At 45.2% G+C, this 23,188-nt stretch overlaps 1 protein-coding gene across 1 annotated transcript in view; it reads left to right on the top strand.

The window, feature by feature from the left end:
* TSPAN33 (tetraspanin 33) overlaps positions 1 to 22,683 on the top strand; it is a 173,371-nt gene extending 150,688 nt beyond the window's left edge. Inside the window, exons 8-9 of the mRNA XM_069229354.1 lie at positions 2,903 to 3,064; positions 18,366 to 22,683. Coding sequence (XP_069085455.1) covers positions 2,903 to 3,064; positions 18,366 to 18,467 — 264 coding nt within the window. The 3' untranslated portion in view covers positions 18,468 to 22,683. The remainder of the gene's footprint in view (positions 1 to 2,902; positions 3,065 to 18,365) is intronic.
* The last annotated feature ends 505 nt before the right edge of the window (positions 22,684 to 23,188 follow it).

Below are 23,188 nucleotides of genomic sequence, written 5' to 3'. Positions count from 1 at the left end.
GCCGGGAATTCCACACTGAACTCTTTTCTTTTCCTGAGGGGGTCCTCAGTCTGTGTGCACCCAAAAAAAGGCAGATTAGGTCAAGGGGGGGGCAACAATTCATTCTGATGTGGCCATTGTTTTGGTCACAGTGGGAACAGGTAGGTAACGTCCTCACTAAATGAGGTGTACTTCCCCACAGGGCCATTAGCACCGCTTTCAGGTGCTTACCTAAGATTGACAACCCCTTTCCTTAGTTCTCTACCCACAAATACAGAGGAGGAGGAGAGTGTGCCAACTGCTGAGGACATCTTCAAAGTGCACTGCACAGGGCTGAGTTATTATTAGGGCTCCCGGTTTTATGGTATTTATGTTTTTTAACATTTCTGTCAGTATTCCATATTTATTTTTTGTCCATTTTATTGGTATTTAGTTTAAGTTTTGAGAATAAATGGAGTTGTAAAATTGTATATTTCCGCATTTATTCAACTGATAAACATGCACTCATACTATGATTTGTGTTGAGTTTTAGCAAATGAAGCAGCCAAATATAATAAAACATTACACCAACAGGTAAATATTAACATTAAATAAAAATATATGTTAAAATATGCCTGTATTTAAGGGAATCTCATCCTGTTTTTAAACCCCCTAGTGTCTGTCTGCTTAGATTTGTGTCTGGAATTCATGAAGGACAATAAGGAGAGTCACTCACAAGAAGCCTGATTGTATTTTTCTGCTTTTAAAAATAAATACAGACAGGAAATAGATTGTTTTCTGTCTGTATTTATCTGTAAAAATCAGTAAAAATGGAAAACTGGAAGCTTTAATTATAATGTAATCCCTTTCAAGGGAGGATGGTTTTCTGTCTGTATTTATCTGTAAAAATCAGTAAAAACGGAAAGCTGGAAGCCTTAACTATTATGTAATCCCTTTCAAGGGAGGACCTCGCATGCTGTCCTGGGATGCATTTGAAAAATAATAGAAGTAGGGGAACAGAATGTATTACATTTTAAAAAGTAGGGGCACGCCATGCCCTGCCAATCCCGCCCACTTCCACCACAGTGTGAGAGATAGAATTGTGGTGTGGCAAGGCTTATATGGGCCCTAATCAAGCAAAGACTCACTTTCATCATGAGCACGCCTAGGGAAAGCAGACAAGAATGCATTATCGTTTTCACATGCAATATCTTTCTAAACCTATTTGTGTGTCGTAACGTAGTGAAAGTCTGCAATCATGTAAGATTTCTGAAATCTTTGCACTAAAATGTTATGTGCATATTTACCCAATAAGACTGTTAAATTTCAAAACCCTTATGTGCAACTGATGTTCATTGAAGAGAAACATAAGCAATGAGGCTTAATACAATGGACTGTTCTGCACTACAAAAAAAGGAAACAGATGGTTAGCTCATAACCTTGACATTTTTCAAAAATGCATCCATTTAGCTGAGGAGGATAGCAAAACAATTGACTTGACACTTAAACACAACGTTTACACATGCATTTTCATAAATGTGGCATAGTGCAGCCTAGTTACATCAAGCAAACCAAGTCTATGTTAAGCATTTTCTTTGTTTTTTTCTAAATAAAATACGTTTTTCACATGCCTTTGCTCACCCTCCCTGCTCCACTTTGCTCTTGTATCTAATTCTCCCCTTCCATGTTTCTCACCCTCAGTTTGCTTCCTCTCACCCATGTCCCGTGCCACCTCCCCTACCAACGCCCTCCATGTTGCTTCCTCCCACCCGCATCCCTGTGTTTCTGCCCACCCACATTTTGGTTCCGCCTGCTGCCCGTATTGCTTAACTCCATGCTCTCTGTAGCTTCCGCCACCCACTCACATTATTTTTCTTTCTTTTTGTTTACCAATCCAACTTGGCTCAGTAAACAAACAACAAAAAAATGCTTGCACCATTTTGTATGCATGTGCATGCTTTTTGCGCACGCCTCCAATATGTTGTGGGCAGCCCCGTCATAGCCCTTTTTTTCTCTCTCTCTCTCTCTCTTTTTTTTTTTTGAAGCCATACTGCAGAGCAGCACTCAAAGGCGCAACTTATTGGCTTTGCTAATGCTTGTTATGTTTGTGAGGGGAGGACATGAGCGTGATCTGATTGCACGCCACAGACTCCCATCAGCGGCTGACTGGATGAAGAACATCATTTTTCAGAACTAATAAAGGAGCCGGAGGTTTCAGCAGTATTAGCCCTGAAGTACTCTCACAGAGCTATTTGTGGAAGTAGAGGTCTCAGACTGTACTGTTGTGACAGGCACTGATAGTTCATTCAACTAAAAAACACGAAGTCTCGTTTTAATTGCCCAGGCACCTCTAGAATCTTTGTGTAAAGCCTTTCCGAGAATGAGACTCTCCTTTCGAGACCTGGAAACACAGTTGTGAAGAGATCTGAAGGAAGAGAAAGTCCAGCTCTGTTTATGAAATAAAATTCGTTCTGAGGTTTCTCATTTAAAGTACCTTCCATTCACATTTTAGCATACTGTGTTGCTCCCCTCTGACAGCACAGTCTCCCCGCAGTGTATCTCATAGTTCAGCGGTGAGCATTAGGCTGTAGGTGCGGGGCCGACACATAAAGTTATGACAGTTACTGGGCAGAAAATGTATTGTTAATGAAATTAAGTCAGGAAATGAATCATTGTTATTTTTTTACCCCATTTTCATCTGTCTCTCCATATTCTCTTTTGCGCTTTTTTATTATTCCTTACATTTTCAGCCATCTTCCATTCATTTTATGTGAACTTTCTTTCCAATTTCCTACCCACTTTTTTTTCCCTCCTTCCCTTTTATCCCACCCTCCTTCTCCTTCATTCTTTCATTTTTTTCTCCACTCCCCCTTTGCTTTCATCATAAAGCTGGCTCATTCTGCTGTCTGTCTAATGACACTTGTTTCTCATTCCACTTATGCAGTCCGTCATTAACACCATGTGCGGGCAGGGCATGCAGGCCCTCGACTACCTGGAAGCCGGACTGTACATACACACCAACGGATGCATAGACCGACTGGTCAACTGGCTGCACACCAACTTGTTCCTGCTGGGCGGGATTGCGCTGGGCCTGGCTATTCCACAGGTATGGGGTCTTTTCCTCATGTATGTTCCTTGAGTCCTTCTGGAGAAAGTGTCCTTGCTACTGCCTTGAGGAAGGATGCAAGAGCTGTCAAGCATCCTTCTCTTTTATAGTCCCAAAGCACCTAGTAACATAAAGGCCTTCCTTATTTACAAATTGAAGCTTAGATGCATCAGCCGCTATCTCCAAACATCTACCAACCTTGAAGAAGCAGTTGGTGGGGATACCTAAGGGCAGGTCTGGTCATACTCTAAGAGTACTCCAAGTGTTTCCTGTTTGGCTGTTCCTCTCCATAGAAACGTCATGCCAAATGTCTTCCAGACCCAGTCCAGTTCAGGGCTGACAGAGTACCTCTTCTCTGCACAGGGATGTCTATTCACTAGAATATTGGGGGCAGTGGAACTGACACTACCCACCAGTTGACTTCTTAATGACATTGCACAAACTGACATAATGTTACAATAGATCTCAGTGATGTAATAACAAGTGACATCCCTTTGGTGAATAAGTCACCCTATGATAAGTACGATTAAGAGAACAATAAACATAAAACTAACTTAGAGAAAAGACAATTTTAGTTGCTAGCCTTCTAAATAGTATTGTCTTAGTATGCCATTGATGCAATCATAATGTTCAGCAGTGTACAATTATATGAAAATTACAGAGCCTCCATGTGCCCAGGGACAGACTTGTGTGCTGATGCCTTGCATCATACGCTAAATGCAGCCTTATAGGTCCAGGTACAGCCTCACACATCGACCAAACAGAGGTACTCTGTCAGATGCAGAAAACCTTCGTGTCATGGCACATGACAAATGCACTCTCCTAGGACATGATATAGCTTTGATATGCCCATTGTGTCATTCTGTACAAAGAACGGTTTTATATCCTCTCTCCTTCCTGAGTCTCCTGACATTATCTCATGTTATATGGGTCAGCCCTACTGTCAGGATGGCTGTGTAGGCTTCGAGAGCACTGGATTAGTAGTGGGTAATAAATTCCGCTCCACCAGTGGAGTTAGTGGAATTTTGGCAAGTCAAATTCCTCCAACAGCCACATAGTGGAGTTTTGTTCTTGTGCGTGGATTGGCACTGGTATGTTGGTGATCGCAAGTGTGAGTTGTCATCCCCTAACAAGATTTTCAGGCACTGCGGGGGCCACCCAGAGAGATTTTCTCACCATGAATGATTGCAGGTGGTCGAGACCATTTGCGGTGACAAAGCTGCCGCTCAAGTAGAAAATCTAGTTGAGCGGCAGCAAAATCAACTCAAGCAATAGATCCCTCTGGCACTCTGTGTTGTGCTTTTTGTATTGATTTTTCCCCATGGAACGAGCTTCAAATGCTAGAAATCAGTGTGAGCAGCATGATGTGCCGATTTCTGCCGGTTAACGGAACTCGGCAGAATCTCAGAGTTTTTGTGCAACTCCACAGAATTCCATGGAGTGAAACTCCACAAATTCTGCCATCCCCTGCGTGGATACATTAGTAGGCCTTCATTTAGGGGGAGGAAGGAGCAGGGGTGAGGAGGAGGACCATGAATGTTGTGTAAAAGGCTGGTATAGGCCTCTTACACAAGGTGATGCTCAGCAGGGAAGACCTTTCCACTCCACCATTAGCATCTTCTCACTTGCACCTCAGCCGAGCTAATACTGCTGAAATAATATTGTTTTGTGTGTTATAATTTCCACCACATGATTCTCTTTCAGGGAGAAAACTTCTGAATAACATGAGTTTTCACAAATTAAAAATGACCTATCCATTAAAAAAGAGGTGAGCCAATTAAGAGTGACGTTCTTTGTTCCAGCTTCTCCCAATCAATGTGTTGGCTTCTTATTTTTAAGGGCAGTGTGTTCCACAGTTTAGGAATGAGGTTTGTGAAGGATCTTCCACCCAATCTACTTCTTCTGATAATAGCCACCTTCAGGAGAGGGGCATTAGAGGATCTTAATGACCTACTGGTGGTATAAGGTGTCAATAGTGCTCTTATCACGGATGGTCCTTTAGAGTAGATGCCGCTGTGTGCTATACATAGAGACTAAAATGTTATTCTTTCCTTAGCGGGGAGCTAGTAGTGGAAAGCCAAGGCATTTTTAATTGAGTCGCATCTCTAGATTTTTAGGAGAGTCCACGCGGTCACATTTGGACTGCTTGGAGTTTTTTGGTGACGTATTTAGGTGAGCCAATTTATAGGGAATTCCCATAGTCCAGACGGTAAGGACTAGTGCCTGGAGAATGATTTTTCTGGACTTGTTGGGCAGAAAGTCAGGAATGTTGCAGAGGGTTCTGGAGATGCCAAAGCAGGTTGCTCAAAGTTTTTAGTCTGGGCATCCATAAAGAGGGAGTTGTCTAGCCATATACCTAAGTTTTTTATGGGAAGGAACAGGTTGACGGATTCCCCAAACACTCCGGCCATTCTATACACAGTTGGGGGTCTGTTCTATTCCCCAGAATCATCAGCTCAATCTTTTCCCCATACAGTTTAAGGCAGCAATTTGCCACCCAACTGGTCCCTTTTTCTAACCAGAGAGACATCTATTGGAGTTATAATCCTTTCCCAGGGGTAAAGGAGTCGGCGTATGAGACAGTTGAACAGCACATTAGACAACTGTTTCTCTGAAAGGCGAGGGGGATTGGGTGACAAATTTGGGACCTGATTTAGAGTTTGGCGGATGGGTTACTCAGTCACAAATGTGACTGAAATCCTGTCTGCAGTATTACGATCTCCATAGGCTATAATGGGACTGTAATACAGCGGGCAGGATATCTGTCACATTTGTGACGGGCTACCCCCATCAGCCAAACTCTAAATCAGGCCCTTAGTCTGTTGAAGTGTGCAGTAAATGTCAGAACCTTTCTTTTGAAAGTTCATAGCGTGCTACTGTGAGGGCCGGTGGAGCAATTCCCGATTTTGGTGTAGTGAGGGATTTGATGATTCTAAATAGTTCCGTTGTGAATTTGGCGGCTTTACCAATCTTGGCTTCGTAGTAGGAGGGTTTGGCTTTTTAATTTGAAAGTGATAATACCTAATTGCAAATCTGTTTGGAGTTTTTTCGGTGTTCCTATCAAGCCATTTGATTTCTTTTTTTAAGGATAGAAGGTGAGAGGGAAACCAAGGGGCTGATTTTTCTTTTTGACCTTTTTTGACCTTGGTGATTGGAATGTTGTCATCAAGAGCATGCTTAATCCACTCTTTGAATTTACTATTGGCGGGCGTTGCGTGGTCACCAACAGTTGGTTAAGCTGAGGCTAAGGAAACAATCCACTTCTCTTTAAGGTTTGATCATCTCCAGTCAAATCTTCAGGCTGGTTTGGTGTCATTAGTTGTTGGGTAGTGGTCAGTGTTAATGGAATCAGAAAGTGGTCTGTCCATGCCAAGGGATGGGTTTTCTTCACCTTAATGTTAGGGTCGTTACTAAAAACAGGGTCTCGAAAATGCCCTCTGTCAGGAGTGGGGCCATCTACTCTTTGTGTTAATTTGAGGGACCCAAGGTCATGTATTATACCTGATGCTTGCAGGTTGTTTAATTCATCAAAATGCACAATAAAATCCCCAAGAAGGATTATACTAATTCTCTCTACAGCTAGACTTGCGATCAGATCTGGGACGGCCTCTGTAAATTTTGATCCAGGTCTTGGGGGTCTGTAGATCAACCACCAGGGCCAACAGTGTGATGTGGCCCATTCTACCCCTGGGGTCTGACTTCAGTTCCCCTCCCAGGGAAAACTCTGACCACAAGGATAACAACAAACAGAGGCCACTGACAGCTGTCAGTGTCAAGAGCCAGGCCCCAGGCCATGCTAGGGTCTCTAGCCTCTTTGGTATTAAAAAGTGGGGGGGCAGTAACCCCAGGTGACTTGCACCATTTATCCACTTCCCTTCCCACCAGTTCAGGAGTGGTGTCCCACCCCACTCTAGGGATACCAGGGCCATAGGACTGAAGAAGTCCTGCCCATGGGCTGGTGTCACCCTACACACCTGGCCGGTGTACTGTTCTGTGGAGACAAGCCTTTCCACCATCATTGTATGGCTAGCCTCACTGTCCCTCAGAGCAGTGACTGGGACCTCATTCACTGTTACCTGGTGGAAGTGACGACTCCCACCCTCAGGGATCACCAACTCACCCTCTGAGTCAACCTCCCAACTAAGGGATATCATGGCATGGTCTATGACCTGCCCCTGGGGGCTACCTCCCCCTAAGGCCACATTAGCCACCTCGGTAGAGGGGCCACCAATGTGGGTTGTCTTAGGACTGACAAAGTCCCCTTTCATGTGTCCTAACTGATCCCTGTACTTGTCAGGAGTGAGACCTTACCAAGTGAGAAGGGCCTCCTTCATGTCAGCGTAGGTGAGGTTGTACCCCTTACCCAAAGCTAGCAAAGTGTCCCTCCTCACCTCTGTGAAGTGGTTCCACAATCCTGCTCCCCAATTCTTCTCAGGGACCCCATTCATGTGGATGAACGCCTTATATCCCTGAAACCACCTCTGTATGTCATCTCCCTTCTTGTACTCTCTCCCTACGTTTTTAGGAATGTGCACAATTCTGTCTGACTGCACTGAGGAATTGCTGTTACCATCCTGGCTGGACCTGCTCCTCACATCCAGCTCTTTTACTTTAATCTCATGGTCCAAAAGCATCTTTCTTTCCTCCATGGCTCGCTGCTCCCTCTGAGCCTCCATTTTTTATCTCTCCAACTCAATCTGGTGCCTCCTGGCTTCTCTTCTGTCCTCCAGCTCCTCTGGAGTCAGTCCTTTTGATCCACCACTGCTGCTTGGCACGGGGGTAACTCCCCCCTCCCCCCGGCAGCTCCTGCATCCTCAGTACATCTTCCCTAGAATTTGTGTCCGTAGACTCTCCATTTGGATCCTCAAACTGACCACTGGCAGCTCTGGCTGCTACCCAGGCCCTCAGCGCCTCCTGTAGCTCCTTCTTTTTGGTGAGGCCTCTGATCTGAACTTTGAGGTTTTTACAAACTGCCTTCAGTTCCTTCATGGAATAGGTTTCCAACCTATCCTCCTCAAAAAACAAATCCTGGGATACAACTGAATGATGCTCTTGATTGAGACGTGATGTCGTTGGGGTTCACTTGAACTCAAGATCCAAAATAGGTCAAAGAGAAAAAAAATCCAAAACAAAATAATTGATGTGGCACGTAATGGTCTGCGATATGGTAGCAGTGTACACCAATCACTGGTGCTTTTAAAGAGTGGTGGGGCAGAAAGTTAAATATAAAGTTCAAGCAAACTTGAATCACACATGGTGGTGGGGGACCAAGAATATTTGAGAAAATAAAGCTGGCTATAATTTTTTTAAAGAAGAGCAAAAAATGTACTCAAAAACAGTATTCTCCCTGCAGTTAAGCAGACGCATCACCCACACACACCACTCTGGCTTACCCTACACTCATAGGGGCGCACTGCTTCATTCACGTTACACTTTCACAGGCACACCACTCATCCAGGGCATTCACTTCATTCACTCTCCATCCATGAGGCACGCTGCTCATCCAGTAAACTCATTCAATCACACATCTCAATCTGTGCTCAACACAGACACACCCTTCACCCATACATTGTTACCACTCACCCAGTGTACTCTCATCACTCACCTTGCACTCATACAGTCTCAGTACTCACCCAACACTGATACATGGACTCCGCTGACCCTGCACTCATACACTCATTCAGCAGGCACACAGGCTCATCACTCACCCTGCACTGAAATAGCCTCACCACTCATTTTGCACTCATACATGGACACCGCTGATCTTGCACTCATACAGTCACAGAACTCATTCAGCAGTCTCAAAGGATGATCACTCACCCTGCACTCATTCATGGACACCACTGACACTGCACTCACATAGGCTCATCACTCACCCTGCACTCATACGGCATTCAAAACTTATCATTCACCCTGCATCCACACACAGACTCCAGGCTGCAGAAGCTCGAAATCCTACCCGCCCCCCATCCACTCAAGCAGAGTTCGGTCCTGCAGTGCGCAGGGAAGGGGGAATTTTTGCAGATGCGAAGAAGAGGCGAACCCCCTCGGAAATGCCAAATGGGGGCGGCAGAGCAGACACGTTCTGTCCTCTGCCTGCCTCCCTCACCTTCTGATACTGCAGGAGGCTTCTTTAATGATGGGTGCGGGGCTGTAAAAGTGGGGCGTTCTGTCACTTGGGCCTTTAACCCAATGAGCCTGTTTTGTACCGGCATGCTAGGTATTTTATTGATAACTAACTCGTAAAAGTAAAAAAATATAGATATATTAAGCTCTCCTTTAATATCATGTCCGGGCATTTAAATGAAATGGTTCGCATCTTACATCGTTCAGTCAGCAAATTAATGGAGATAAGACTGGCGGGATGGGGTACAGTCAGGGTACAATCTAAAATGTCACTGGACAGGTGCAAGGAGGTGGGCAGCACTGGCACCTCAAAAGCACTTATGCTCGGCGGCCGGAGACATGAGTGCGGGAGAGGCAGGGCAGGTGCCAGGCCGAGAGGGCCCCCCGAGCGCCCAACTATGAAGCGGCAATGGCTTAGCCCCCTAGGTTAGAAAAGTGCGACGACAGAGCCCCATTCTAACAGGGTATGCGGGGGCTCAGGCTGGCAGCCCCCCGACACTCCTCCCCGCACCTGCATTTCTTCTAGGCACAAGACTCTTTGATGGAGGGCCTGTATCAGACGTCTCCTTCCTCGCCTTCCGTGCACATCCAAACATCGCTGCATATCGGGGAGGGGTTGCAGTCTCCCGTCCACCGCTCAGAGTGATGTTTTCAGTAACACAGCAACAGCAGCGAAGCAGTGCTCATAGCAGGGGACCAGGATTTACTCCAACAATGGCCCTAAATAACTCCAGCAACCCACTCTTACCATGGAGGCCTGTTCCCACCCACCCTGTGATGAAGGGCTGCAATGCTACACAGCCTTCTTGATTGACAGTCAGCTTTGGAAACCCAGGGCTTATGCTAAAGCGTTCAGGTAAGCCTTATAAATCCCGCGACGGCCAGCACATGCGCTGCAGCACGTGTCTTTCGAAAGTGCCTGGTTTTGCCTGACCCTTGCGCAGAGCGAGGGTCACACTGTTTGAAGTTTTAATGTATTAAACATTTTATGATGCAGAAATTGAAGCTGGGGGAAAAAAAAAATTCGAAGCTGGGGCGGACCCCTGGCGCCCTAAAGAAGAAACCGCCACTGCCAATCACTGTAGGTCAAGTGCAAATCCAGGTCCTATCCCACCGCTGCCACCAATGTTAGAAATGGGGTCTCTAGATGGCAGTTGGTTTGCACCCTGCCCAAGTAGGGACCCTCACTCAAGTCAGGATAAGGGAGATACCCGCTCAGATAACCCCTGCTCACCCCCTTGGTAGTTTGGCACGAGCAGTCAGGCTTATCTCAGAAGCAATGTGGAAAGAATTTGCACATAGCACACAGTAATAAGTGAAAACACTACAAAAGGACACCACACCAGTTTTAGAAAAATAGGCCAATATTTATCTATATAAAACAAGACCAAATACAATAAGAATCCAACATACAGTAAGAAAAATATGAATTATGCAAGATTTACTCAAAACTACAGTTCCTTGAAGTCGATAGCTCCACCTGGGGCTATCACGGCGTCGTGATCAACACAACCAACAGTTCAGGCCGGCTGGGGCGTTGCGGGCCAGCTACGGTGTCGGGAAGACCCGCAAACAGTACCTTGGATTTGTAGGGCGTTGTGATCCTCGCGGTGAGCTCCGGAATGCGGCGTCACTGACGTTGCAGCGTTGGGTCAGGAGTCAGTGCAGGAGTTGTTGGGCCCTTGAGGGCACACGCGTTGCAGATCAAACTCTAGGCTGATGAAGTCAGGTGCGCCGGCGTGGATGGCCTTGGGGCTGCAGTGTGAAGTTGGACGATGCGACGTGCAGTGCCCACAGGTCACGGTTAAGGCAGCGGCTCGGTGAGGGCGTCCAGCAGCGTCGGTGAGACCAGGGCTGAGGTGTGAAGCGGGGCGGTGCGACGTGCGGTGTCCACAGGTCACGGTGCAGGCAGCGTCGTCGTCGTTGCTGAAGCGCTGTCGTCGGTAAGCCAAAGCCAGCGGTGCAGGACTGGACAGTGCTTCGTGACCCTCACGAGCGGTGTCCATAGGCCATGGTGCAGGCAGAATGCCTGGGGACGACACAGGAGTCGATGGTGCTGGCGTCGGTGGAGCGGGGCTGCAGTGCGGGATGGGATGGTGCTTTGTGTACCTCACGAGCGGTGTCCACAGGCCACGGTGCAGGCAGCGGTGCCAGTGTCAGCAGGAGCATCGTCGTCAGGGATGCCCAGGCTGCGGTGTGAGCAGGCGATGCCGGAGTGCGGGCCCACAGGTCGCGGTACGAGCAGTGACTCAGTGAAGTTGTCCAATGACGGCGTCGGTGAGACCAGGGTCGCAATGCGAAGCGGGGCAATGCGACTCTGTGTGGCATCGGCAGGTCACGGTGCAGGCCAATGGCGTCATTGGTGGCCTTGCAGTGGTTTTTCCTCTTGAACAGCACAAAACTCACAGTTCCCAGTGCTGCAGGTCGAGGAAACTGAAGTCTTTGGTGTACCTGAGACTTCCAACAGGAGGCAAGCTCTACTCCAAGCCCTTGGAGAACTTTCTCAAGCAGGACACACAGCAAAGTTCACCCTTTGCACTCTTTTCAGGCAGAAGCAGCAACTGCAGGCCAGTCCAGCAAAGCAACACAGCAAAGGGACAGTACTCCTCCTTCAGCTCTTCCGCTCTTCTCCTGGGCAGAGGTTCCTCTTGATTCCAGAAAGATTCTAAAAGTTTGGGGTTTTGGGTCTGCTTCTTATACCCAGTTCTGCCTTTGAAGTTTGCAAACTTCAAAGCAAAGTCTCAAGTGTTTGCAAGATCCTTCCATGTCCAGGCCAGGCACCAGACACTCACCAAGGGGTTGGAGACGGCATTGTGTGAGGGCAGGCACAGTCCTTTCAGGTGTGAGTGACCACTCCTCCCCTCCCATCCAGCACAGATGGCTAATCAAGATATGCAGGCTACACCCCAGCCCCCTTTGTGTCACTGTCTAGAGGAGAGGTGTGAACAGCCCAACTGTCAAACTGACCCAGACAGGGAATCCACAAACAGAAAGAGTCACAGAATGGATTAAGCAAGAAAATGCCTACTTTCTAAAAGTGGCATGTTCAAACGCACAATCTTAAAATCAACTTTACTAAAAGATGTATTTTTAAATTGTGAGCTCAGAGATCCCAAACTCCACATGTCCATCCGTTCCCAAAGGGAATCTACACTTTAATCAGATTTAAAGGTAGCCCCCATGTTAACCTATGAGAGGGACAGGCCTTGCAACAGTGAAAAACTAATTTAGCAATATTTCACTGTCAGGACATATAGAACACATTACTATATGTCCTACCTTAACCATACACTGCACCCTGCCCTTGGGGCTACCTAGGGCCCTACGTAGGGGTGCCTTACATGTAAAAAAAGGGAAGGTTTAGGCCTGGCAAGTGGGTACACTTGGCAAGTCAAAGTTACAGTCAAAACTGTACACACAGACACTGCAGTGGCAGGTCTGAGACATGATTACAGAGCTACTTATGTGGGTGGCACAACCATTGCTGCAGGCCCACTAGTAGCATTTGATTTACAGGCCCTGAGCACCTCTAGTGCACTTTACTAGGGACTTACTAGTAAATCAAATATGCCAATCATGGATAAATCAATCAACAGTACAATTTCTGTAGGGAGCAGTTGCACTTTAGCACTGATTGGCAGTGGTAAAGTGCGCAGAGACAATAAACCAGCAAAAAAAAACTGAAAAAAATAGGAGGAAGAAGGCAAAAGGTTTGGAGATAACCCTGCAAAAAGGGCCATTTCCAACAGTTCTCATAATCTTGGATGGGGTGAAAATGTATACACGCTTGTAGGAGCCTTTTAGTACAACAGCAATACCACCACCCACTTTATTTGTGAGTTCTTTCCTGCATATGTAGTAGCCTGTGGGAAGAGTGTCCTTACTCTCTGGTATGGAGCTATCATGTAATCATGTTTCTGTAAGAAATATCTCATCATGATTTTCTTCCTCATTCAGTGTTAGTATCTCAAGTTTATGGCGTGGAAGGGATCAGCAGTTAATTAGAAACAGATTCCATCTTTTTATTGTGGAGTATTTTGGCCTGACTGCCTCGTTGGTGTATAGTGAGAAATTGCATTCTGTGCTTTGCTGTTCTATTGTTTCTAAGTTTAGAAGGGGCCAGGTGTGGATGGAAGGTGAGGGCCTAAGTTACAGTAGTTGTTGTGAGGAGTAGCTTACCTTCTTTTTATAGATTTGTTCAGGGTCTCTGGCCTCTGGTCCCATTTGAGTGCAGAGGGACACAGACGGGCTTCCCTTTGACATGCCTTGGGCACAGCAGCAGCACGCCCACACCTCAGCCGACATTTAAGGCTGTGAGTCAGCCACTAGAACTGCGACCTCACTGGATACTCTATGGCACTCTGCCTCTATAGTAAAGTGCAAGTACTAATGCGCTATGAGCCACAGTACTTTTGGTTCCCCCCCTTTCAAAATGCAGCGACCAAATACAGTGGTAAACAGTTTTAAATTCAATCAGTTTAATATCAATAATTTTAAAATCAATCCACTTTTTGGGCACTACACTTTTCCCCTTGTGGTGCAGCAATAAACTAATCTGCACGCCCGCACCCCAGCCAATATTTTAGGCAGTAGAGGAGTCAACCACTAGAGCGTCACCCTTATAATATCTTGGACATAGTTAACCTTTTACCAGATTTTGGGACCTTTGTCTCTCCTGTTAGATTTTTTTGTTGAATGTAACAATGTTCATTATAATAATAACCTATTTTTATTAAACACCTCTTCATTGCTTACGTCTGCTGTTTCTAGCTGCTGAAAATAGAAGATGTTGATATTTCAAAATTATTGGTATTCAACTTAAGATGGATATGGCAAGAATTAACTCACTGACCTGTCTTGCCAGAAATCATGTTTCTTGTCTAGATATTTGCTAGCATATTTTAGTACAGTGGATTCACTTTCAGGTTCCTGGCTTAAGGCACTTGTTATCCTAGCCTAGAGATGTTGGAAATGGGGTCTCTAGTTTGCAGTGATGTGCACCCTGTCCAAGTAGGGACTTTCACTCTAGTCAGGGTAAGCGAGTCACAGAGCCAAGGTTACCCCTGCTCACCCCCTTGGTAGCTTGGCACAAGCAGTCTGGCTTATCTCTGAGGCAATGTGTAAAGTATTTGTGTACACACACAGTAACACAAAAGTACTCTACACCAGTTTAGAAAGATAGACAACATTTATCTGAGTAAAACAAAACCAAAACAACAAAATCCAACATACACAAGTAAAGATATGAATTTTCAAAGATTAAATCTCCGTAAAGCTCGTAGAAACACAATGGCTCCAACTGAGACTACCATGGCATCTTGACAGATTTGTTGTCAACAGTCTGACGCAACTCGCGAGGTAGTTTCGGACAGTCATGGAGTCGCACAGACACTAGGTACAGTACGTTTGAAAATGATGAGGAAACAAAGATGTTGCACAGAGATGGCGGGGTAGGGGGAGTGTCTCTCCCTTACTGCTACCGGGGAGGTGAGGTGTCGGTTCCTTACCGTTGTAGAGGAGGTGATGCAGTGTCAGTAGCGAGGCGTCAGTTACTTATGACCTGGCGGGGTCAATGAATCCAGCAGGTCAAGATGTAAGGTGTCAACTTTGCGGTGTTGTGATAACACCATGGGGCCACAGGTGCTGCAGCAGAGTCAGGTGTCACAGACATTGGTGACACGGCACTCAGACTCACGCTGTGGCAGAACCTTGGAGGTGCTGTGGTGGCATCGGACCTGTGTTGCAGTTCATGGTCGTTGCACACACCAGGGACCATGGCTCCTGTGTTGGCGGCAGCATGGAGTCGGAGAGCGGCACCGGTTCAGAAGTCGCTCTGGAGTCGATGTGCTTAGTTTCTTCTTAGTTGCAACACAGGTCAGTTCCAACGGCCCAGGAATTGGATTTGGCACCACTTGGCAAGTCAGGACTCTCAGCAAGGGAGCCAGGCACTGCTAGATTAAGTGTTTGATGGCCCAGAGACTTCTTAACAGGAGGCAAGCTCAATTCAAACCCTTGGAGAACCTTGGAAAGCAGGATGTAGAAAGCAAAGTCCAGTCCTTTCACTCCGAGAACAGAAGCAGCAAGTAGCAGGCCAGCACACCAAAGTAACAGGAAGAGTGGCAGTCCTTTCTATAGCATTTAGCTCTTCTTCCTGGCAGAATGTCCTCAGTCCAGAAGTGTTCTAACTGTGTGGTGTCAAAGGCCCAGTACCTATACCCATTTCTGTCTTTGAAGTAGGCAAACATCAAAGAGAAGTCTTTGTAGTGCACAAGACACTGCCTTTTCCTGGCCCCAGACACACTCCAGGGGGTTGGACACTGCTTTGTGCAAGGACAGGCACAGCCCTATTCAAGTGCAAGTGTCTGCTTCTCCCACCACTCTAGCTCAGGAAGACCTATCAGCCTGGTGATGGGCCACTAGGATATGCAGGGCACACCTCAGCTCCCTTTGTGTGACTGTCTAGAGTGAGTACAGAAACAGCCCAACTGTCGTACTGACCCAGACGTGTATTTAGCAGACCGGCAGAGGCACAGAATGGTTAAGCAAGAAAATGCCCACTTTCTAAGAGTGGTATTTTCAAACTCACAGTTCAAAAACCAACTTCACCAAAAGATGCATTTTTAAATTGCGAGTTCAGAGACCGCCATACTCCATATGTCTATCTGCCCCCACGGGAAATTACACTTAAAAGATATTGTAAGGCAATCCCTATGTTATCTATAGGAGAGATAATCCTTGCAATAGTGAAAAATTAATTTAGCAGTTTTTCACTATCAAGAAATGTAAAACACACCAGTCCATGTCGTACCTTTTTAATACACTGCACTTTTCCCATGGGACTGCCTTGGGCCTACTTTAGGGGTGACCTACATGTAGTTAAAGGGAAGGTTTGGGCCTGGCAAATGAGTGCAGGTCGAAATGGCAGTTTAACACTGCACACACAGACACTACAGTGGCAGACCTGAGACATGTTTGAAGGGTTACTTGTCTGGAAGGCACTGTCAGTGCTGCAGGCTAATAAAATATGCCAATCATAGAAAAAACAATCTACAATACCATTTAGACAGATAACTTATGCACTTTAGCCCTTGTTAGCAGTGGTAAAGTGCCCAGAGACCTAAAGCCAACAAAAACAGGTCAGAGAAAATAGTCCAAAGAAGGCAAAAACGTTTGGGGATGACCCTGCAAAAAGGGCTAGGTCCAACAGGAGACTATGGATTTCTTGTCATTTTTTTAATACGTTTTTTTATGATGTGTTTAGTTTGGTATGTCTATTAACAGATGTATCTGATGTTTGCTGCTTGCTTGTAGGTCTGTTATTGAATTTTGTTACCGTTGATTTATTGTTATATTTTAGAACAGAGCACTCTGTTTATTATGCAGTTAGTTTAATCCATTACAATAATAAAATAGAGCTTCATTAATCAAAATGCTAAAAATCATTGAATTAATCAGATTTATTCAATACTATGGGGGTCATTCTGACCCTGGCCGGCGGCGGAAGCCGCCGGCCTGGCTGGAACCGCCAGAATACTGCTGCGCGGTCAAAAGACCGCCGCGGGTATTCTGGGTTTCCCGCTGGGCTGGTGGGCGACCGCCAGAAGGCCGCCCACCAGCCCAGCGGGAAACACCCTTCCATGAGGATGCCGGCTCCGAATGGAGCTGGCGGAGTGGAAGGGGTGCGACGGGTGCAGTTGCACCCGTCGCGATTTTCAGTGCCTGCATGGCAGACACTGAAAATCATGGTGGGGCCCTGTTACGGGGGCCCCTGCAGTGCCCATGCCACAGGCCACAGGCATGGGCACTGCAGGGGCCCCCAGGGGCCCCACAACACCCCATACCGCCATCCTGTTCCTGGCGGCCAAAACCGCCAGGAACAGGATGGCGGTATGGGGGTCGGAATCCCCATGGCGGCGCAGCAAGCTGCGCCGCCATGGAGGATTCCCCAGGGCAGCGAAAAACCGGCGGTACACCGCCGGTTTTCCGTTTCTGACTGCGGCTGTACCGCCGCGGTCAGAATGCCCAAGGGAGCACCGCCAGCCTGTTGGCGGTGCTCCCGCGGTCGTTGGCCCTGACGGATTTTACCGCCAGGGTCAGAATGACCCCCTTAATCTTTATTCAAAGCAAAGTGCTCCCAGAAATATCAACCCTCTTACTTTACCTTCGTTACTAATTAATTTATAAACCAAACATGCTTATACGTCTTCTGGCCCCAAGTTTTAATTTGTGCATGTTAGATCTGTTTTGTACATGGATTGCATGTGAGATTCTTATGCAATTCAGCCAGGACCAAAACCCTTTTCCCGATTGGTTGTACTTTCATGATAACATAGGTATAAAAATGTTAAAACCTAAAAATAGCTTTTCATACTCAAAATTTAAAAATAATTTAAAAAGGGCATAGATATTTACTACTTAAGAGCCATGTGCTTAAGTAAACTGTTTAGGCTCTCAGCGACCATCTCTGGCCAGAACTTTGTTGCCTTAAAGAGCAGTAAGGCATGTTCCTGTAGTTTATCTAGTTCTACTTTGTGCAACTAGCGAACTTTGTGCAAATTAAATTCTGTTGTCCCCGGCTAACATATCGGCTACTGTAACACAGTAAGCTAGAGTGAGCGTGGAACTGTTTTTCAACTTTTTGTAGTTCTTGTGTTGCTAATCCTAGATTTTTTAATCTGAACCCTGCATAGACATTGTAATGGCTTCCGGAACCATTCTTACACCTAACCGATTAAAACCTATGTGTAAAAACTTCCTTCATAACATCAATAAATTTGGACAAATACAAATAGCACTTTGATTCAAGATTATGTGCACAAAAACTATAGAATTTACATGGGGCTGTGATATCGATGTTCAGTATAGTGATTCAGTTCCATGTTAAGTAAACTGGTTTAGCTTCATCTGGCTTGCTGCTGACTCAGTCTCATTGGAGTTGTTGTTGCCTGTGACTAGCTGAACTGTTTGAATTATAAACCTGATTACTCCTAGGGTGTTCCCACTGGTCGAAACAATTATCACTTTCATCCTTTGAGTACTCCTTGGTCAGAAAAACATACTGGATCTGTTCGGCCAGAGGAAATTTCTCATTATGCACTGAGAGTTCGTTTCGTGTAAATGTTGAGCGAGGCACTTGTTGATGTCCAACTAACCTATTCTTGTACTTTCTTTACAGCTGGTTGGAATTCTGCTCTCCCAGATCTTGGCCAATCAAATCCGAGACCAGGTGAAATTACAGAGCTACAATCAGCAGCACAGAGCAGACCCATGGAACTGAGGGATATTGTGCATTCAGGAGCCTCTGACCAGACCCACTGGGGTGGAGTTTGGTGTGGGACATTGATAGTGAGCACACTTGAAGACACCCAAGATGAAGTGGTATGTAATGTCTCAGCTGGTATATCTGGGTGTGTTTAACCCCAGAGTGAGACTTTGCAATGTGGTCTGTTGTGCAGATAATACAGAGGAAGACACTGCAGGATCCTTAAAGAAGACGTCTAGCATAAGACATCTCAGATGCATCTGTGGACAGTTGGAATATTTGCAGGCAACCCCTGTGATGGTACATGGTGTGGAGACAATGCACCCTGAGTCTCTGACCATAGATCAGCCTTCTAGAAAAGCCCTGAGGCAGGTTTTAGTATGTGTGTACATTAGATGAAGCCTTTCGGGGCACTGTGCTACCTAGAAGTGGAGAATCATACATGGAGTTGGTAATGGTGTCTACCTGTACTTTCTTCAACTGAAAGTTAACTCATCGTGAAGAGGCCAAGATAAACGTTTTGCTCTCCTAACCTCTAGCAGATAGCCGAAAGTCCAGAATAAGACTTTTATAATGATTCTGACACATTTGCAAACCCCAAGAGTCCCTGTGATGGAGCTTGCACTATAGAGATGCACAATGTTATGAACAGGTCGCAGTCCCCGAGTGGAGGCATGGTACTTCATGAGGTATTAGACTGCACATGCCAATCATCTGAACAACTGTCAACCACATCATGGGAGATCTACATGGTGATGATATCCTCCAGTATGCTCAGCAGCCATGCTCTTACCGCTAGCACATACCAAGCTTTGAAATGTACCCGCGAAGAGCCTATTGAACTAACTACAGTGTTGTCAGCAAACAGTCCATTTATAAAGTCAATGAGTTCCCACACTCTCAAGGAGTCCTGTACTGTGAAGCAGAGCTTGGCGTGCACAGAAGTCCATTGTGTGTATCACTAAATTAGGACATGTTCTATTGTGATCACTTGTTACCCCCTCTTACAAACTTGTCGAATCCTTCCTGGCTTATTTTGTTGTGTGATTCACAGAGAGCCCTACCCACGACCTGAAAGAAAAATAAGTTTGAAAAGTTTTAGGCAGTGTACACATACAGAATGAGGTGCAAGGTATATGAATAGTATGGGGTGGGAGGGTTTACAGGGCAGGATGGGAGGGATTTTACTATCCACCAAACATGAGGGATCTTGTAGTTCTCATCTTGGCAGATCACAAAGTCTCTGATAAATGTGAAACTTGGGAATAAGTTAGGGTGTATAGGGAGAATTCACTGAACATTGTGAGGTTGTGATATTTCTGTGAACTTCATGGACAACATCTCATCTAGTATATTGTTTCTAGTTCTGGATGAGTCATGTCTAGATAATTAACAAAAGATTGTCGATAGTTTGTAGATTTTGGAGTGTGTGGTGTATGGTTTAAACCACAAAGTACACTACAGCAATAATATGGTGCAGATCTGTTACAATTCAGAGGACTGCATAGTCCTAACATGGGCTGTGCCCTCCAAGGACGCCAGTTTCAATGGGCCAGAATTTTCACTCTAATGACATCACCACCAGAGCTTTGAGAACTGAAAATGTAGAATGCTGATGTTCTGAGAAAATGTCCCTACATAAGGATGAGTGTTTTCTATGAATGTCAGAGACTAAACTTATACCACGTTCACCGGCAACCTATCTTTCTATAGCCTTGGAAGAAGCACAGAGTGAGCAAGAATTTCTTGTTTGAGAACAGAGTGCTGGCCTAAGCAAAAACAGTCAGATAGAAGAAAATGAAACAAGATTGTGAAAGTCACTACTGTAAAAATAATAAAGCAGAGCTGAATAAAACATATCTAGGTGAAAGTGCACAGCGGCAGGCCTAGTATGCTAAAATAACGTGCATGAAGCATATAATTAAAATGGCTACACAACACCCTTCCCTTGTTGGTTGAAGGTGGTTCAATGTCTAAATATATATAAAAGCTACTAAAACTTACTTTAAGATAAATGTAAAAATGTCAATAATGACAAGTTAAAAGGACACATGAGCATATAAAAGGACAATTTAAAACTGTTAACATGTGGCATAAAAAGACCGAATTTTGAGAGTCAAAGTTATTTTTTATAATTCCCAATCGATTCCGGGACAATAGTGGACAGGAAGTCTTCCACTTCAACACGTGTTAGGGTTAGAAAGGTATCGCCAAGAAGGACCAAGGAGCATTCGTTTTTCCATAGCCTGAGCCTCAGCCAAAGCGGCATTCCGTGGTGTGTCATTGATGAGTTAAGAGCCATATCCTCCAGGAAGGGCAACTCATAAGTAGCTTCCCATAGCAAACGCACCCTCAACGCGCATGTACAGTAATGAACCCTCAGCGAGAATAACAACAGATCAGCGTTGAACGAAAGCAAGCGCTGTGTAGAAAGACAAACTTCCAGTGCATGTTCAAAAGCGCACCAGAGGCACCGAAACACGGGCTGCACACAATGTAAAACCGGTCTGAATGACAGAGACCAGTCACACTCCAATTGCTCCAGGAGTGTTGCTCCAAAGTACTGCATCATGCGTTCACGACACAGCTGCACTGATGGAAGCGCTTTCATTCCTCCTTGTCACGGCGGGACAGCCATTGCGCATAAAAAATAGGAACAGCAATACCCCAGCTATTATAGCCAAAGTTATTGGAAATCCCCCAAAAATACTGGAGAATATTGAGTGGATGGCTGATTGTATCAAACCAAATATGGAGGAGAAGGTGTGAATGAAACCAGAACCAACAGCCTTAAAGAAATGTGTGATTCCAGTAGTACTGGACGCGTTAAATATCAGTCCCACAAGTTCACCAAAGTGTCTCGGAAAGTTGGTACTTAAAAGGGACTGTATCTCTGCTGACGACCTTGCCACCTGAAGTGCGTAGGTTTCGCGTGCAGAAGTAGGAGCCACATGTTTTGGAAACAACAAAGCCTTGAGTCTGCTCAACTTGTCAAAATTCACATTAGAAGTAGCAATGTGAGGCCTAATTTCAGCTACCTCTTTCACTTTAATAGGAGGAAAAAGTATGTTCCCGCAGCATGTAACAATCTTAGAGACCGAAACAACATAAACTATTCCGGACAACAGTCTTCACCATTGAGGAGGACATAGCTGCCGTTTGAAAGCACCTGGAACGTAGGTCTAATCAAGGGGACTGGAACTCCCTTCAGATAACAAGCCAAGTTTGTTGCAGACGCGTTACACGCCCCATGCAAGGACAGCTGTTTACAAACCATCGAATGGCTGACTAAAGTCTCGCATTCGCTACCGCTAAGAAAGACTTCTTTCATGCCACTGAGACATTTGTATGAGAAGGGAAGGTCCCACACCTCAATAATGTAACTATCATCCAGCCTTTCATATCTGCCTACCGGAATGTGTTTTAAACAAGAGGTGAATTGTAATGTGGAAATAGGCAGATTAATAACCCCGTGTATTAACCATTCAGCAGATGGTATTTCAGCCACAGTAAAAGCAACTTTTCTAACTTCTAGATGTTTAACATTACATAAGTCGCTTCTTTCTTAGCCTTTAGTTGTTGTTGTCACATTAAATTAAAGGAAGAAAATATTACCCTTGCACTGACATGTTGCCAGGGAACGCGACCCGCCTTCAATGTTTGAAGTGTCCAACCTAATTGCATAATAGACCTCAGTTGACTCTGTCCATGATGTAATGTAGACATATCAGTTTGTATAATGTCTATTGCAGAAGAAACAATGTTGTTTAAAGTGTATATCCGGTCGGACAGGGTATTAATCCCATTATCTACAACAGCTAATGCCTTTTTTAAATTTTCCTGGTCTATTTGCCTTAACCGGGCAGCAGCTTTTTGTTGGGAAAGCTTCCAAATTTCATTGTACATTTCATATACAAAGCGTTTTCTACGTTGTTTTCTGGGGCCTAACAGGAAATCCTGTAAGTCAGTGTTTTAGACAGGAGACTGAGTTGTTCTCTAACCGCATCTAGTGAGGAAGTCTTTAACCATTGCTGGCATAATTTCCCTACACTGTATGTTGTTGCTATACCCGCATGTTCGGACGATATATAGCGAGGGTCCGGCCTACTTCTTCTAAAACCCCCTGATGAGTTAATAAAACGGTTGTGAGACCCATTGGTATCTATTGGCCACAATAACGACCCGCTAGGATGTGTCAGTGAAACATTAAATGTACCATTCTGGACCCATTCATCGAGCTGATCTTCAGTTGCATTTATATATTTTTGCCATTTATAAAATTTTGCAGGGGCATGTATACTGGGCGTGTTTAATTCCTTAAACTTTGCTAAGCCTAAGCAACTCGTTTGTTGCACAGTTTCATTTAAAAATATCATTTGAATCGATATTTAGCATGCTCTGAACAAAGCTTCCTTCCCCCTTATTTGTCAATGTCTAATTCCCCAAACACTTTTTAAGTCACTTGACTTCAAACAATACTCATAGCCTTCTAAAATCAACCAGGAAACAAAGGAATCCAAATATATAAATTTTGTTTTTGTCACCAATAAGCGTATGTTTTCTGTAGGTGGCAATTTGAAATAATATGACTCAGCATTCGTAACATCATCCCCAGGAAAATATGTAAACTTTTCAGCATACGTTTTAGAACTCCTTTGTGGGGGAGTTGGACAATGTTCCCATTTTGTAAAATTAAAAACAGTCTTTGGGCTGCTTGCTCTGTGGATGCAATGGTG

Source organism: Pleurodeles waltl, chromosome 4_1, assembly GCF_031143425.1.
Source record: "Pleurodeles waltl isolate 20211129_DDA chromosome 4_1, aPleWal1.hap1.20221129, whole genome shotgun sequence".
Lineage (NCBI taxonomy): Eukaryota > Metazoa > Chordata > Amphibia > Caudata > Salamandridae > Pleurodeles > Pleurodeles waltl.
Note: the sequence above shows the minus strand (reverse complement) of the source record. Positions and strands in the feature narration are given on the sequence as shown.